Source organism: Apis florea, unplaced genomic scaffold (genome assembly GCF_048593485.1).
Source record: "Apis florea isolate Af1SG1 unplaced genomic scaffold, ASM4859348v1 contig_3370_pilon, whole genome shotgun sequence".
NCBI classification, from domain to species: Eukaryota; Metazoa; Arthropoda; class Insecta; order Hymenoptera; family Apidae; genus Apis; species Apis florea.
Genome location: NW_028256747.1, coordinates 187,602 through 203,341, shown reverse-complemented (window position 1 = coordinate 203,341; position 15,740 = coordinate 187,602). Strand labels below are relative to the sequence as shown.

The 15,740-nt window shown below is 47.4% G+C and overlaps 1 protein-coding gene across 3 annotated transcripts in view; it reads right to left on the bottom strand.

Moving 5' to 3' along the window:
- Nucleotides 1–15,740, bottom strand: part of Sema1a (semaphorin 1a) — a 163,367-nt gene that overhangs the window by 123,092 nt on the left and 24,535 nt on the right. For all 3 annotated transcript variants that reach the window (XM_086912259.1, XM_086912261.1, XM_086912260.1), the window contains exon 2: nucleotides 13,338–14,560. In XM_086912259.1, the coding sequence (XP_086768385.1) occupies nucleotides 13,338–13,464 (127 nt within the window). In that variant the 5' untranslated portion in view covers nucleotides 13,465–14,560. The remainder of the gene's footprint in view (nucleotides 1–13,337; nucleotides 14,561–15,740) is intronic.

Here is a 15,740-nt window from a genome sequence, read left to right as displayed (position 1 = left end):
GCCCGGCCCGTGCAACGTGAACTCGCTCGTGAAGCTCTTGTTGCTCCCTGTATTTTTATTACGGCGTCCAACCGAATAGACTTTTAGACCCGGTAGCCCGGAGTTGCTAATTTCCCAAATAACCGAGAACATAACTGGAAGAGCTGATTCAAAACTCTGGACCAACTTTTTAAATGCGCACTAGACGGGAAACGAAAAAATCCTGGTTACCTTTTAACCAGGAACGCGCGTTTCCTTCATAAAAAATACACGCGCGCAGCGTTTTGATTTTCCACGGATTAAATTTATCGTGAGCGTTCCCCTCCAAATCCCACACACAGGGTGATTAACCTCATCGCATCGCTCCAAGTATTCGTTTCATGCCAAACGGTGCGCCTTTCTTTTTTTCTTCTTTTTTTCCTTTTTTTTTTTTTTTTTTTTTCTTTTTCGAAACGCGGCGACACGTCGAATTTCTTTCTCGCGTTTTCGTACAGCGGATGCAATGAACGCAGTCGATGCTGAAAGAGAGAGAGAGAGGGGGAGAGGGAGTAGTACACGCCGATATTAATAAAGCACCACCGAGTAATGGATTTTTGAAATCTTCATTTCACATTCCCTTCGAAAGTCGAAATTGGTTCTTTGAAGAGAACTTAATATGCAAAGTTTTAAACCGTAAAACACGTACGACATGTCGACTTTTCGAATTTCGACTGTTCGCTCATACTCGATGACAATTTCACATGAAATAATATACGAATAAAAGTTGGAAAGCTCCATTTCCAATTAAGAAGTTCATCCCTGCCCAATAGGGAAGGTTTGTGACGTCGATCGTCGATAGCCGCGGCGATCTTTCTCGAGAAAAGCGAGACGCGCGTTATAAGAGGAACGAAATCAGCTCCTTCTCACTTGTCCCGCACTCGTACAATTTGCACGACGAGCACGACGGTAAAGCCGGATTCAGGGCCGGCTCGACCTGAGAAACGGACCCTTCCCCACCATTCCCTCCCAACCACGCACGCTCCAGTTCGTTTCGCCTCTTTCGTACCACTCACTCTCTTTCGTCATTTCGCAGCATCCTCCTCCCATCTCTCCTCCTTTTTCCTCCTCGCATCCGTTATCTCTCCCCGGGCACATAGCTTTTCCATAATCTCTCTCAACCATTCTGCCTCTCCCCCCGAAGAGATAGAGACAAATATATGTGCTGGGTGTTACGACGAGAAAGTCGTAAAAGAGGGATGGCAGGGTGGTGGGTGGGTTTCCGCGGAGCCACCACGGAACAACGAACAAAATTTTATCGACGCTCGAATGGTGCAATCGTTCCATCCACCGAGCTCCACACTATCGGAAGCGAGGCGTATTGGAAATCGAGAATTGGGGGAAGAAAAAAGGGGGAGGGGAGGGGGGGGGGGAGTTGACACCTGGATTAAGTCGACGCGATCGATGACTTTCTTCCACCACCGATAATTACGCCACTCCCTTAATTACACGATATCAAGTGAGCGTTGACGAAATCAAAGAGCGTGACACGCCTCTCGATCGGGAAAATTTTTTCTCCTTCGAAATGATTCGAAGAACGCGTTACGAGTAATCTTTCTCGTTTTCCATCTCTCCATCCGGGCCAATAATCGGCTTTGTCCTATCACGAAATGCCGGACTACGACCTTCGAAAGTGCGGCGGGTCTCGTAAAAAAAAAAAAAAAAGGAAAAAAAAGAAAAAAAAATCGGAAAAGGGGGGAGAGAATAGAGGCGCGGAATAGAGGGTACAAATGGATCGTTGCTTAACGCGATTTCGCGTGTAAAGGTCAGCCCATAAAAGAGTAGAAAGAAGGGACGTGGAATAATGCATTGAGCATGGAGGATCGGTCGGTCAAAGGGAATGAGCGGAGAGGGAGAAGGAAAGAAAGAAAGGGAAAGAAAGAATTGCGGAGAGGTAATCGGTCGAATTCCAAAGAAATTCACCGTGGCTCCTAGACGGCACGAGCCATCATCAACATGGAGCTCGCGTGCTGGATTAAATTAAGTGGATTACTAAAACGAAAAGGGAGGAGATAGGCGAAAGTAAGGGACGACAAATTCCCCGACGCGCTACCATGGATGGATATACATGCCCCGTCCAACACGAGGGGGAAAGATATTGGAAATGGCAATCGAGCATCGTGGGACGCGGTACGGAAGTGCCGCCACCACCGTGCCGCCTATCAACCTTTGTTCCTCCCTCCGCCGTAGTATTACTACGGTAACCCTGAGACTTCGAGTCATGCCGGAACAGACGGATGACACCTCGAAATGCCACGAGTCTGGACGAGTTCTCTCCCGATACCGCGTGCTTTCGTGTCCTCCTTTGCCACGCAGGTAGCGGATAATCGTCCCTTAGGGCGAGGGAACAGATGTGCGCCACCCTGTTTCAATAATGGAAACTATCGGGGTTATTCGCCTCCATCGTTTTAACGTTTGTCGCGAGTAACGACGAGAGGCAGGTGAAACAAGAGACAACGCTTCATTGTTTCATATATTTCGCGAGTACGAATAACGACGAATCTTGGGAACGGAATAAAAATCGTATGTTCGTTCGAACATGTTTCGAGGATATTTTTATTTCGCGTCGAAGATATCGTAAAACGATAAAAACGTTCGTCGAGATTCGAATTTGAAAGACACATTGACTTCACGAATTTAATTCTCGTGATGGTTTAGGACCAAGTTTACCTACTTGAGGTATCTGTTGAAGTAGTTTTCTCGAAGGATTGAGCACGGCTGATAAATTCTCAACAAGCCAAAGTCGGACAACAGTCTTAGTCGTGTTATTCTCAACTCCACTTAAGCTAAGATGGTCAAAGACAATCGCATAAGTTTCTACCTACGAAAGCGCAAAGGAAAATCGCACGAAAGTTCTTTTTCTTTTTTTCCTTCATCCTAAAAACTCTTTCTTCTTCGCGACTTTCGACGAATCCTTGGATTGGATTTCACGTCGCAAAAACGAGCGAATATTTCAAAAATCGAGGATGCAATTACGAGGATGTAATGTAACGTCTCGATGCGAACGAACGAGAAGAAAAAAGATGAACGAAGAATAAAGAGTAGAAGAAAAAAGAGAGAGAGAGAGAGAAAGAGAGAGAAAGAACAGTGACCCCCAAAATGTCGAAGCCATCGTCTTGGTCGGTGGCATCATCATCGTTGCGCGTGCATAACTTCGTACTCTCTTGGCTGTGCCAGCAGCCGGCAAGGTATTGATCGGCTGAACCCACGAGGACCACATGGCGACTCCGACTTCGTGCGACTTCGTGCGAAACCGGCACTCCTCGTATCTAACATGGCGCCCGTAGGCGGTCACGTGGTCGCCACCCCCTCACCCACACGACCACCACTGAAACAGCGAGCGCACTCGACCACCACAAGGGATATATGCAGTCACCGATTCATCTCTCTCTCTCTCTCTCTCTCTCTCCGACTGTCGTTCTCGTTTTCTCTCTCTTTCCTGCTCATTCTATTCCACACTCTCTGTCTCACAGACCTCTGTCCTCTTCAGGGATGGCTTAAATATTTACACGACCAGGTTCAATGATATTACACCCAAAATTTTGACCGCGTCGCGGTTAATGAGAAAACCGTCCATTCATTTGTTGCTCGCTACGGAGAAACATTGAAAAACTGATTTTTTTTCCTTGCTCGAGTATTCAACATTTCTGGACCACATCGAATTTCCCCATTTTTCATCCCCGATTTTACGACAGCTCCAAGGCAAAAATACCGGTGGTAGTCGTGTCATTCGAAGCATATGGCTCGTTTCTCTTCTACAAAATGATCCGACAACCAAATAGATCCTCGGCCAATCCGACTTCGTTTTCGGCTCATTTTTCCTCGAAACCGCTGTTCGTTTTTTTTTTTTTTTTTCTTTCTTTCTTTCTTTCTTTTCTATCCACCTCCTCTCTCCGGCATCTCTTCTCTACAATTTTCCGGGGAGCGCGTACATAGAAGGTTGGTAGGTAGACCGTACCAGCTGTTTAACGTGTTCACTAACTCTTCCAAGAAGGAAGGAAGAAGCGAGTCGACTTTTAGCCGACTCCTTCAAAGTTTGGCTTAATTAATGAAACGAAAGGAGGTCTGAATTTTTAACCCTGCCAACCCTTGACTCGTAAAATGGCTCGTAAGACACCTTACACGAATCCGTCCGTCAATACAATGGAATCGTTGGAACAATACTCTTTCTTAATCCATCCATCGGTATTTGATTCCAATTGAAAAGAAACGTAAATCTTGCAACCGCTACATCGAGTTTCCACATTCGAACGTGATCCAGTTTCCTTTGAAACGCGATCAACTCAACTCGATATCTGTCTCGTCGACATCTTTCGCATCTATCCCACTCTCTTTCTTCTTCTTCTCCCCCCCCCCCTCTGCGTACTTGCCCTCTCCCAGCAGCAACCGGGCCATTACAATCCTGCGGGGATGATGCACACGACCGGTCGATCGTACGTGTGTATCGGACATCTTAAGCCACGATATTAGGAGGATACGGTTGCTAGAGAAAGAGGAAGAGGAAGAGGAAGAGGGAGAGAGAGAGAGAGAGAGAAGGAGGAGGAAGGGAGAGAAAAGAGAGAGAGAGAGAGCCAACTGCCGACTCCAAGTATCCTCCGGACACCCTCCATTTGTCCCTACCATTCCCTCCCTTAGCTATTTCACGACTGACGCATCGTGCTGCGACAGAACAGCACGGAACGGTACAGGGAGACGGAGAAAGAGACAGAGAGAAGGAACGATCGATCTTTCGGAATGCCAGTCGTACACCGGCGACCGATTGAAAAGCTTCTGATTCGTGAGGGAGAAGAAATGCCGGAACGGTCAAAACGAGCTCGACAAAGCCCCCGATTTTTAAAAACGCGACCCAACGGCTCGTTACCAAATATCCCCTAATTCTTTTCGAGCACGTACCGCTCTCGTTTCGGTAAATCGGCGTAACAAAAGCCAAGTCTTGCCTCTCCGCTCTATAAATTCGTATTATCGTGGAGAATCGTGGAAAACCTATATGCCGGGGAGGTGCAATTTCACGCGAGCTACGTGACGCGGCGCGTCGGTGGAAGAAGCAAAGACGGGGAGAAGAAGAAGTCGCGTGACGTTGCGCAGGTATGAGGATCGCGTAAGCACGAGTGCAAAGCGCATTTCGCGAAGAAATTATTATTGGACGGGGAGAAGAGGAACTAGATTGTTTGTGGGTATAAGAGAGTTTATCGATCACTTTTCGGGGAGATGCGAATTAATAATGCCACGAATACATCCATACATATATATATATATACATTTATCAAATTAATATTTCAACGGAAGGATCGTGTATACAAGCCTGTGACCAGACTACGTGGCGTGGTGACGCATCCTGCGGGATACTCGAGAGACCGATCGATCTCGTTGGATACGAGTCACCGACTGCGGCAATGACCGCTGGGGCAAAGCTTTGCGCCGATATTTTTGATTTTTCCTTTTTTTTTTTTTTTTTTTTTTTAATTTCATTTTCCCCCGTTAACGAGATGATCAAACATTTTTTTTTTCTTTTTTAAACCCGATATACGCGCCGAAAATTATTAAAAAAAAAAAGGACGAAATAGCGCGTGACACGAAATGTCAAGATATCGAATTTGTTTATCGTTGAAAAACGAAATAATTGCGGTAATTACTTTCACGCGAACGAACGGGAGGAGGAGGAGGAGGAGAAAAAAAATCCCCCTCCCAGATTTAACGCCAAACGCTGTACCAGCTGATCCAAAAACGATTCTCGATCCTCGGCCCAAGTTAATTAACCTGGTACGCGGTTGCGGTCCCCTGTGGAAATTTCCATGAAATTGGCGAAGGAACGGGAGCTCGAAACCATGGATCGAGCTCAAGCTTTCCGGCTTAATGGAACAGTTCCATTAATACATTGGTGGAGAATCGTAACGGGGGAAAAAAATGATAAATATATACACACACACACGAGGGAATGGTGGCCGTAAACGCATGGATCAACGATGGGGGATCGGACACATCGCGCGATGAAAGTATTCCGCTAAAAGTTCTCCTCTTCCACTCCCCCCCAAAAACTCGTCGGAGCTCGTAAGTTGGGCGTTCGGTGGCTGCCGTGAAAGCGCTTCCATTCCCTAATTAACGCACGAAAGCACACGGTGGTGAGGGGGGGGGGGGGGTAGGTCGGTGGAACGAAGTTTAAAGTCGTCCCGGGGATCTTGTGTAATCTGCGAACATTTCCAGGTGAAACGGCTACGCTTTCGCGACTTTTCGTGGAAAAACTCGGGAAGGAATAGCCGTCCGGGAGGAGGAGGAGGAGGAGGAGGACTCTCTTTAACGCGTTTCCGCCAACTCTCTCCGACCGCGCGACCAACCATCAACTCTGAATTCGGATTCAAGAAGAAAAAAAAAAAAAAAAAAAGAAAGAAAAGGAAAAAAAGAGAGAGAGAGAGAGAAGGAAATATTCGTCCCTCGTTCGTCCAGATTCCGGACGAGTTCCAAGTTTCGAGGAAAATTTTGTCGCGACTGGATCGAAACGACGATGATAATCGTAATTTTCGCGTATAAACTTTTCCGAGGCAGCGATGGAAAGCTTTTAAAGATCTCGACGATACTCGCGAAGAAAGATAGAGAGAAAGAGGGCCGAGTGAAAAGGAGAAAAGGGGGGAGGGGAAAAGGCGGCGGACAGGAAGGATGGAGGAAGGGAGGAAAGGAGGGAGGAGTTGAACCGAGTAGACAGAAGCTCCAAGTTTAGAAACGCAATAGAAAGAGAAACGGGGCGAGGAGGGTGGAAGGAGAGGGACACGAGAGGAGCCACTCGTATTGATCGAGCAGATACGCTCGATTAAACCGCAAATTGCAACGGATTGGCGTAAGTTACAACGTACTAAGACTACTAATACCGATGCGCGGTGGTTTCACGATGCTTCCGGAAGCTGCTGATATACCGACGCCGTCTGAAAATCAACTGACGTGACTCGAGCTGCGTATGCAGGAACATACCGTGCAAACACGCGTTCTATCGCCCGCCACGGCGAAACAGGGAGACGGCTCTGGTTGACGCCAACTTTCAAACTATCGGATAAACGGGATGGCAACGGACGCGCAAACGTGGATTATCCATCATCGGGTAATTTCATCGGCGACGATTCCAAGAAATCGCGAAAAAACAGGGGGCCGGAAGAATTCAATTCGAAATTCGATTAATGGACGAGTCCACGGTAAATCCACGAAACTGAAGGAGCGTGTCGGGCCAGCGCGAATCGATTGGACACGCGAAAAGAACGACGAATCGTACATCGTTCGGCAATTACGTCGCGGAAAAATCTCGAGCGAAAATCAACAATGGAGAAAAACCGATGTAATTGAGTTTATGAAACTTGTTCCCCGAGCGACGAGATGTCACGTACGTTTATATCCTCCTCTCCTCTTTTCATCTCTTGATACGTTCTATTCTCTCTCTCTCTGCTCCCTCTCTTCTTTCTTCCCTCTGCTTACCGGTTATCTCTCATTTTAACCGGATCAGGTCTCACGTCTTCGTATCGCGGTGGTATCGCGGCGCTAATTCGTCGTCGGCGGTGAATTAATTACACGTCGCTTTAGATACCGAGCTCTGTCTATTTGGTAAAGTGGTATTTACCTTTGCGCTCGATTCAAAACGAACCCGACGATTAGTCAAAGGCATAACTAAATATTCGAGGACTACCGTGCGCTACCGTGAGTGAAATAAATCCTAGTAATTCGTGGGTTAAACGGTCGTCGGAGCTAATGCCCCGTGAATTATCCCTTCTAATGAGAAGAAATTTTTAATGGCCTGTAAAATTGGACACGCCTCGGTCGAGCAACCGTGATTCGATTTGGGAAAAATTGATTCTTTCTTCCGGACCATCTTCAGCTTTATAGAAAGCTCCCCCGCGGGGAGGGAGGGATACAACGATGCGATTCTTTTCCATTGAATTTCTCTCACCGCGGATATTTTGCCATAGAAACAACAATGCGCTCTTCGTCCCTCCACCCGGCAAGAATCAACTCCATAAACAGCCGATGGAGAAGGGTTGTTTACAGCGTAAACTACACTTTCACGACAGCCGTATTACGCATGAGAAGAGAATACGCCGCGTAAAATCCCCGCTTACAGCAATATTTCGTGCATAAAGGGGGAGGAAACAACGTTTCGAGGTAAATAATTCGTGGCAAAGTGTACAACAGCCGATGATATTCCAAAAGGTATTCCTTGAAATTTTTTATCACGCGTGTAATCCTCGCGACACACCTGTTTTACAATCGATCAACGTCCGTATTATTTTTTACCTCACTTGAATAAAAATTTGTCGCCCTTTCTTTCCTTCTTAAAAAACGTTGCTCCGATAGATTAGATTCGATAGGACACACGCACATTACAGCCAATTCGAATCTCGCATTAAACCAGACCGTAGACTGCTAATGGCCCTTTTCGTTTCACCCCGTCCGAGCAAGCTTAGCTCCCCTAGACCTAGCAGGGTTGTGTGTGTGTGTGTGTGTGTGTGTGTGCGCGCGCGCGCGCGCCACGCTGCCTGCTTTCGGACCCAAATTGATTGGACTGTGAATCGTCCGGTTTGAATTATTCATACTTTGTTCGCCGATAAACCAATTTCTGTAGCGACTGAGTCGAGGAGGAAAAGATCGGCCACGCGACGCACGAACGACCAACATCGGGGAACAAAGAGCAGGATGGGGAAGAAGCAAGGGCGGAAGTGCAATCGTCCCGAATCGAAGAATAACGAAGAAGCGTATTCGAATTCCGACGAGTCAATTAACGAGTTCGATGATTTCGGGATGATATTTAATTTTATCGATCGATCTAACGACGTACGCTCGAGCAAGGAAATTGCGATCGAGATCGCGATTACTTCGAGCTTTTATCGACCCGATTACGACGATTCGAAGCAACGTAAGAAAAAAAACAAGAAGGAGAGAGGGCCTCGTCTTTCCTCTCTTTTCCCAACGTGTCAACGTTATCTACGCTTTCACACCGTTCCCACACGCGGTGATATTTTTTCAATTAAGCAATCGTCCGATCGCAACTGCGACGGTATAGATATAGATAAAACCGATTCCAGTCGCGATGATAAAACGAGAAAAAAAAAAAAAAAAACACGGTCGAAGAACGAAGAAGAAAACGAAGAAGAGGGATATCAACGAATAAATTTCTGCCTGTATCAAAGAATTGGCCAAGTTTCGGGAGTCGATATAATAAAACCTCGGCGAGTTAATCGTCCATCCATCGATGGACGAAGGAGACGCATTAGACGGGGCGAAACAGCGCGAGATACGACTCGATCCGAAGGCAATCGTATATTTACGATGATTCCTCGGGTGGATCGCGGGGTCGAGTCAACACCCAGCGACAAGAGGACACTTTTGCTCGCGCTCCACAACGAAGAAACCGCTCCCGGCAGCCGCGCCGCTTTTGACCTTTCGCTTCGGCCGGATCGAGCATGGCAAGGGGGATCTTCCCGACAAAAGATTTATGAACCCCTCGGCAATCCCAGTATGCTGCTACTTATTCTATCGTCGAGTGTACACTCGACGGTTCACAAAAAAAAATGCGGGGGTGGAATGTACACGCCAACGTCTCGTCCTCAAAGAGAAATCTTTGAAAACGAGGCGACCCTCGTCCTCGAATCGAATCGATCATTTTCCCCGCCTTCCTACCTCCGCCAATTGTTCGCCAATGTTGTTAACACATTGTTGTTAATAATACACGGAATAATCTCGCGTATCCACTCCTCGCCAAGATGAAATTGCCACGTCCACGTGTGGACGCGTTCTCGGAGCGCGCCTAGTCAATTGACACGATTCCCAGTAATTTTAGCCAGTGGTTAGAGAGCCGAGGTCAGGTTATACGTGCCGGGTCGCGATATACACCGATATACCGAAACTAATCATAATGTATCCTCATCGGTCGAGGGGGGAGGGGAGGAGGGGGGGGAGGGGGCAGTGCTATGATTGGTCCGTTGCGGTATTCCTCGCTGCCAGATAAAGTTACCGTAATATGGATTAACTGCCCGTTATAACCCGATTCGATGCGCGCATTCGGCCGGGACGTAGTAATGAACTCTCGGCGTTACTACCGCGACCGCATCACGGATCCGCGCTGTCTTTTAATAACGTATCCGCGCGGAATGATCCGCGTAGGCAGGTATTCCCGGGGCTGAATCGTATCGCGCCAATTTTCCCCGCGAATCCAATCGAATTTCGCCCCCTCCTCCACCCTTCCACCAAATATTCGTCTTGCTCGTACGAAAGGGAATACGATTTCGATTTTTGAAACGCGGTTCGGTTCCTCCGACGGCGCCGAATCCCCCCCTCCCCCGCGGCAGACTTGATTTACGACGTTTGTTTTTCAACCGCGACGCGGATGATCGTCAACGGCACTCGTGGCGGCGTTTCCCCATTGAAATATATCGCCGTTCGTCCGCGCTTTTTGCGAGTCGCGAGGCCAACGATCCGAAAGATAAAAACGCATGCGCGTGGAGGAGGAGCGAGAGAAGGGAGAAATTTTTTTTTTTTTGTTTTTTTTTTGTTTTTCTCGCGGCAGAGAACGCGGTTGAAACGAAATTACTCGATGTAACGATGGTAAATAGGATATATAATCGGCAGGTAATTGGCCAATCGTGTTACACCCCTCGAAGCCCGGCCGAGAAAAAATAAGCATTGGATCCATGGAATCGCGATAAACAGCGGGTGCAGCATCAGCGAGAACGGTGTCCCTTCGGATGCCCCCCCATAACGGCAATATGCATTTCCCGGTGATTACAATTTCGGTTCTGCGGCGTGGTTTTCCCCGTTGTAGAATTAGCAGAAATTCTGACTCAGTGAGCAAAACAGCGCTGTTCCCGCAACGCCAGTGGCGTATTAATAACACGTGCTTCGTGTAATTTCAATTCCTGCCGCGCGTTTCGTCGCGGTGCGCTTCGATTCCCCCCGTTATTGGAAAATAATACACGAACGAAATTCATAACGGCCTAATGAGCTTACGTTACGGCCTACCGATGCTGTATCTCTCTATCGTTCGTACTATCGATTCGTCTAAAAAGATGAGTTCCCGTTTCGCGTCAAACGTACGTACGCTACTCTATCTAAGCTATCCCCTTGGATAAAAATAGTTCGTAAAAATAGTTCTCTCTCTCTCTTTTTTTTTTTTTTTTGGTTTCCCCACGACATTATTTTTCGAATTTTTCAATACAATAATAACGTTCTTTGTTCGTTGGATCGTGATCCGTTATTAGCTCGCGTGTAAATCACAATTTTCGAACGAACGACTCGTTCTTCGCATTCGAATCGTCGAATCGAGCGTTCATTAAAATTGTCACTGTACATGATATGGAATGATAATTCAATAATCAAGAGAACTAACATTGTACATTGGACGAATTTCTTTTTTGCCCACTAATAATAACCCGCGTTAAAACATCGGGGTTTTCAACATCGATGCGTCGAAAATATATTTCCACAGTGTTAATAACATATATTAAAATGCTTGCACCACTTTCGTCACTGGTGTCTCTCTCGTTCTTTCACGCGCGTCAAACTTTGATCCCTTCCGTTTCACGAATGGAGAATTTTTCTCCGTTCATTTTTCACTTTTTAACGTTTCACACTCGCCAGACGAGTGCAAAAAGACCTAAACACGTCCGTCCCGTTAACGTTCGATAAACACGAGCTTCGAAGGCAAGTGCAGTCGTCGAGTCAATGCCAAGAGTTCATCGATGCAAAATCGACGGGGGAAAGAAAGGGAGAGAGAAAAGAAAAAGAAAATAAAAAAGTATCCACGCGTCCAATGCATTCTCACGGTTGAAAGATGCAGAAGGTAGAAAAACTGTATTACTACCACTACTACTGGTAGATAAAAGATAGAAGGAACGCGGTGAAGCGTTCGTCTATCGGCCGACTATCCTCGAGGGCAACGTCACGAAGCTTTTCATAGAGGGGCGACGCGATGTCTGCTATGTGTGTCACGGGTGTGCAGAGACCGACGTGCGTAAAGACGCACGCGATCAAACGATGCACTCGATTCGATCCAATTTATATTTTGCTTCCCTCCGCTCCAATATATCCCCCGAAAGAGAATGATGGATGCTGGATGTCGGCCGCCAGTATACACCGCCGCGAAACACGCCGAGTGCCGTTAAGGTCGAGTACCTCGAATGTAGGGCACTCTCGGTGCGCTCTTTGTACTCGTTACTCTTTCTTCTCCTTCTCTCGATACGCTTTCGCCCTTGACAACGAGCATCGCAATACCGTATCCATCCATCATTCCTTCCCTTCGAGGATCTAACACAACACGCGCTCTTGTCGCGTTCGGCCTTTGATTCGACTTTTTTTTTCTTTCTCCCCTTCTTCTTCGCGAAATTAATCGATTTATCGGCAACCGAGTAAACGAGGAATCGATACGTTCGCGTAACTGTCGCGTTTTTTCTTTTTTTTTTTTTTTTTTCTTCCAGGAATCACGGTTATATCGCGCTTACTTTAATCATTTAAACGGGACACGGATGGTCGATATATTTATATCCTTTCCTGGTATCCAGCTAGGGAGTATGGTTATGTCACTGATTAGGGTTTACAGTCACCGGGTTGCACATACAGCTCCCCTCGCTAGGGGGTGGAACAATACCGAGTGGGGGAAGGTCCATGACCCTGCACCCGGTGTAACTTCCGTTCCGCATCGTTGTTCGGTGCTACTCGACGTGCGCTACCCGAGAGCAAACGAGAATATAAAATTATCTTCTCGACCGTAAAATAACCGAGAGAGAGAACAGCTTTTGCGAGTATTTTAATTCGCGTTCGAGCGTAACCGGACGAATTCTGTCCTTTTTTGTTACTGTCGAGCGATACAGCGATATTCTCGTTCGATCGATCGTCACCGGGAATAAAGATTTCTAAATATAAATGATCGCCAACCGATGAAGGCGAGTAAATTGGACGCGATTTTTATTCCGTTTTATTTCGAATTTGTTATTTCGACGACTACGCGGCGCGCGATAAATTATCACGCGAAAATATCACAGTTTAAAAACAAACTTTTTGTTTTCGTGCGCGACAACGCTGGTCGTTGTGTGTCTATCTATCTTTGGATTCTTGGAATTCGACGTATAAACCACTCGCGCGTAACGACGTAAACAACGAAACCGAAGTTTTTTCGAACCGTATGTCCACTGTTCGATGACGACGGCATCGCGGACAAGAAACACCGCACGAAAACGGAATAATAGCACGGAGAAAATAGCACGCGAGAAAGTAAGAAAAGTAAAGTTTAAAAAAAAAAAAAAAAAAAAAAAAGGAAAAAAAAAAGGTAGTAGAAAATGCAAAGAGAGCGCACTCACCGAGTTGGACGTACATCTTCGGCCTGATGTTTTCCTGCCATGCTGCGAGGACGAGGGTGACAGTGGCGACAACGCACCAACAGGATAACACGGGGTGCATCCTCGTTTCCAAGATGGTACGCCTCATCTTCTCTCGGGTGGTTCGAACGGCACCGAAAACGTGCCAGGATTCGTAGCCTCCTCCGTGGATCACGAGAAAAAAAGGAGAAAGATCCTCGGTAACTCACGTATACCGCACCAACCACCGGCACTCTTTTTTACTCCCCGTTAAGCACAGGCTCCGACGTAACAGCGGAAGGAGAAAGGACGTGTTTCTATCACTCTCTTTTTCCTCCCTTTCTCTCCACTCACTGCAGCAGAACGTGCGAGGGTGCCGCAGTCACGTGCAGCGTGTTCCTCGTCGTTGTCGCAGTCGTTGTCCTCCAGCTCTGCTCACGCATGTTTCCCTGCGGACGACCGGCTTCCTGATCGCGCACATTCACGAGATCGAACGCGGCGTGCCCGCACGCACCTCGACGGATCCGAAAATCGGCGATCGAAAAGGGGCGAGGGAGGGTGGATGGGAGGGAGAGAGAGAGAGAGAGGCGGTGAAGAGGCGGTGAAGAGAGCGAGAGAGAGAGAGAGAGAGAGAAGGCGCGCGAGAAGGTACGCGAAAGAGGTAGGCAACGAATCGGCGCACGTACGTAGATACGCGATCGTATGCGTTTATGCACACCCAATGCACACCGTGCGACGATCAGACGACACCAAACGCACCACTCGAACGATCCGTAACTCACGGCGGTCGCCGTTACACTGACACCGCGCAGCGCCACGACAGGTGACACGCGCCCCCCACTACGCGCCGCCCCTCCACCGAACAATCGGCGCACGCGCGTCGATAATGCTGCGCTACGTTTTCCACAGCGGGCCGCGTGTGCGTGCCTACGCGCCTCCACCGCACGCACACGTACCTCTTACGCACGTGGGTAGGAGTAAGAGGCACCGGCACCGAGAGTATAGGGGGGCAGTGGATGGAAAAAGGGGAAGGAAATCGAGGGGAGATAGAGGTATACAGGAGACACCGGGCAAGCGCCGATTTTCAACCCCACCACCCCCGCGACACGATCACGCCGTCGTTCTTGTCGACGTCCTCGTCGTGGTCGTCGTGGTCGTCGTCGTTGCCGTCGCCGTCGTCCTCCTCGTTGATATCTCGTCGACGCAGCTATTGCAGCGCCGCCAATCTGTAATGAGAAAAAGAAAAATTAGAAAAAAATTAGTGTTTCGAGATTCTTTCCGACACTTTTTTCAAAGAAACACCTCTCTCTCTCCCCCCCTCTCTCTCTCTCTCTCTCTCTCATCGACACGGCCGATAAGCGCGATAACACGCATCGATAAGAAGAAAGAAAAAAAGAAAAAAAAAAGGAAAAAATGGGGATTTAATGCAAATGTATTCCCATGAATTATGTTCGTATATCCGTTTCCACGCTAGATTATTTTCCTCTTCTCGCGATAACGTTATCGTTCACGAGCGTGATATAATTATTTCAAAGTTCACGTCCACGATCCGAACCGAAGTAAATTCCGAACGAATAAGCGAGGCGGGGTGGGATTTAAATTATCCCATTGTTACGTGTACTTTTTCACCGGATTCCTCGGTATTATTTCTTGACCTGAATTTCAGCCGAAACGTTTGCGCCAGCACGAATTTTATCACGCTTTATTTGCTCGAGGGTGCTGAGAAGGCGTAATAAACGTGTGGCTAACGATCACCTCGTTACGTGGCCCACCTATACCAATATTATACGAATATTCGTGAAAAGATGGCCTCCTGGTCGCATCCTGGGAGACGATGGGACGAAAAAAAACGCGTTTATTTGTTTAATAAAGATTCTCATCGACGTACGCGTACGTGGATGATTTTCATCGAGATTTCTATCTCGGGAGGAGGAGAAAAAAAAGAGAGAGACGATTATTCGATACGCAACGAAACCGTATATATCCGCGCAAAAGGAATTAAAAACGTGCACTGTTCGTCGACGAAACTCGTGAAATATTTCCGCGGCGACCAAAGATCGTAAATCTTTCTGAGAAACTACGGGCGGAGGACAAACGAATCGATACTGATGAAATAATCGTTGCTTGCGTTTAAACAAAAAAAAAAAAAGAAAAAACCAGCGGAAAGAAGATTGAACGAGATCGGAGCTAGTTTACAGGAACGAAACAGGCAGGGAAATCCGCCGTCGAGTTTTTCGTTCGCGAGAGAGTTTGCCAGAGGCACGATAACTACGTTATCCCGAACACCGGTGGATGTTCGGCAAATTTTCCCTATAGTTATCTGTATGCGGCACTCGTTGCAACGCCGACGACGTTGACGGTGTTCATTAATTTGCTGAATTAAAAGTAGCAGGGCGTACGTCGAAC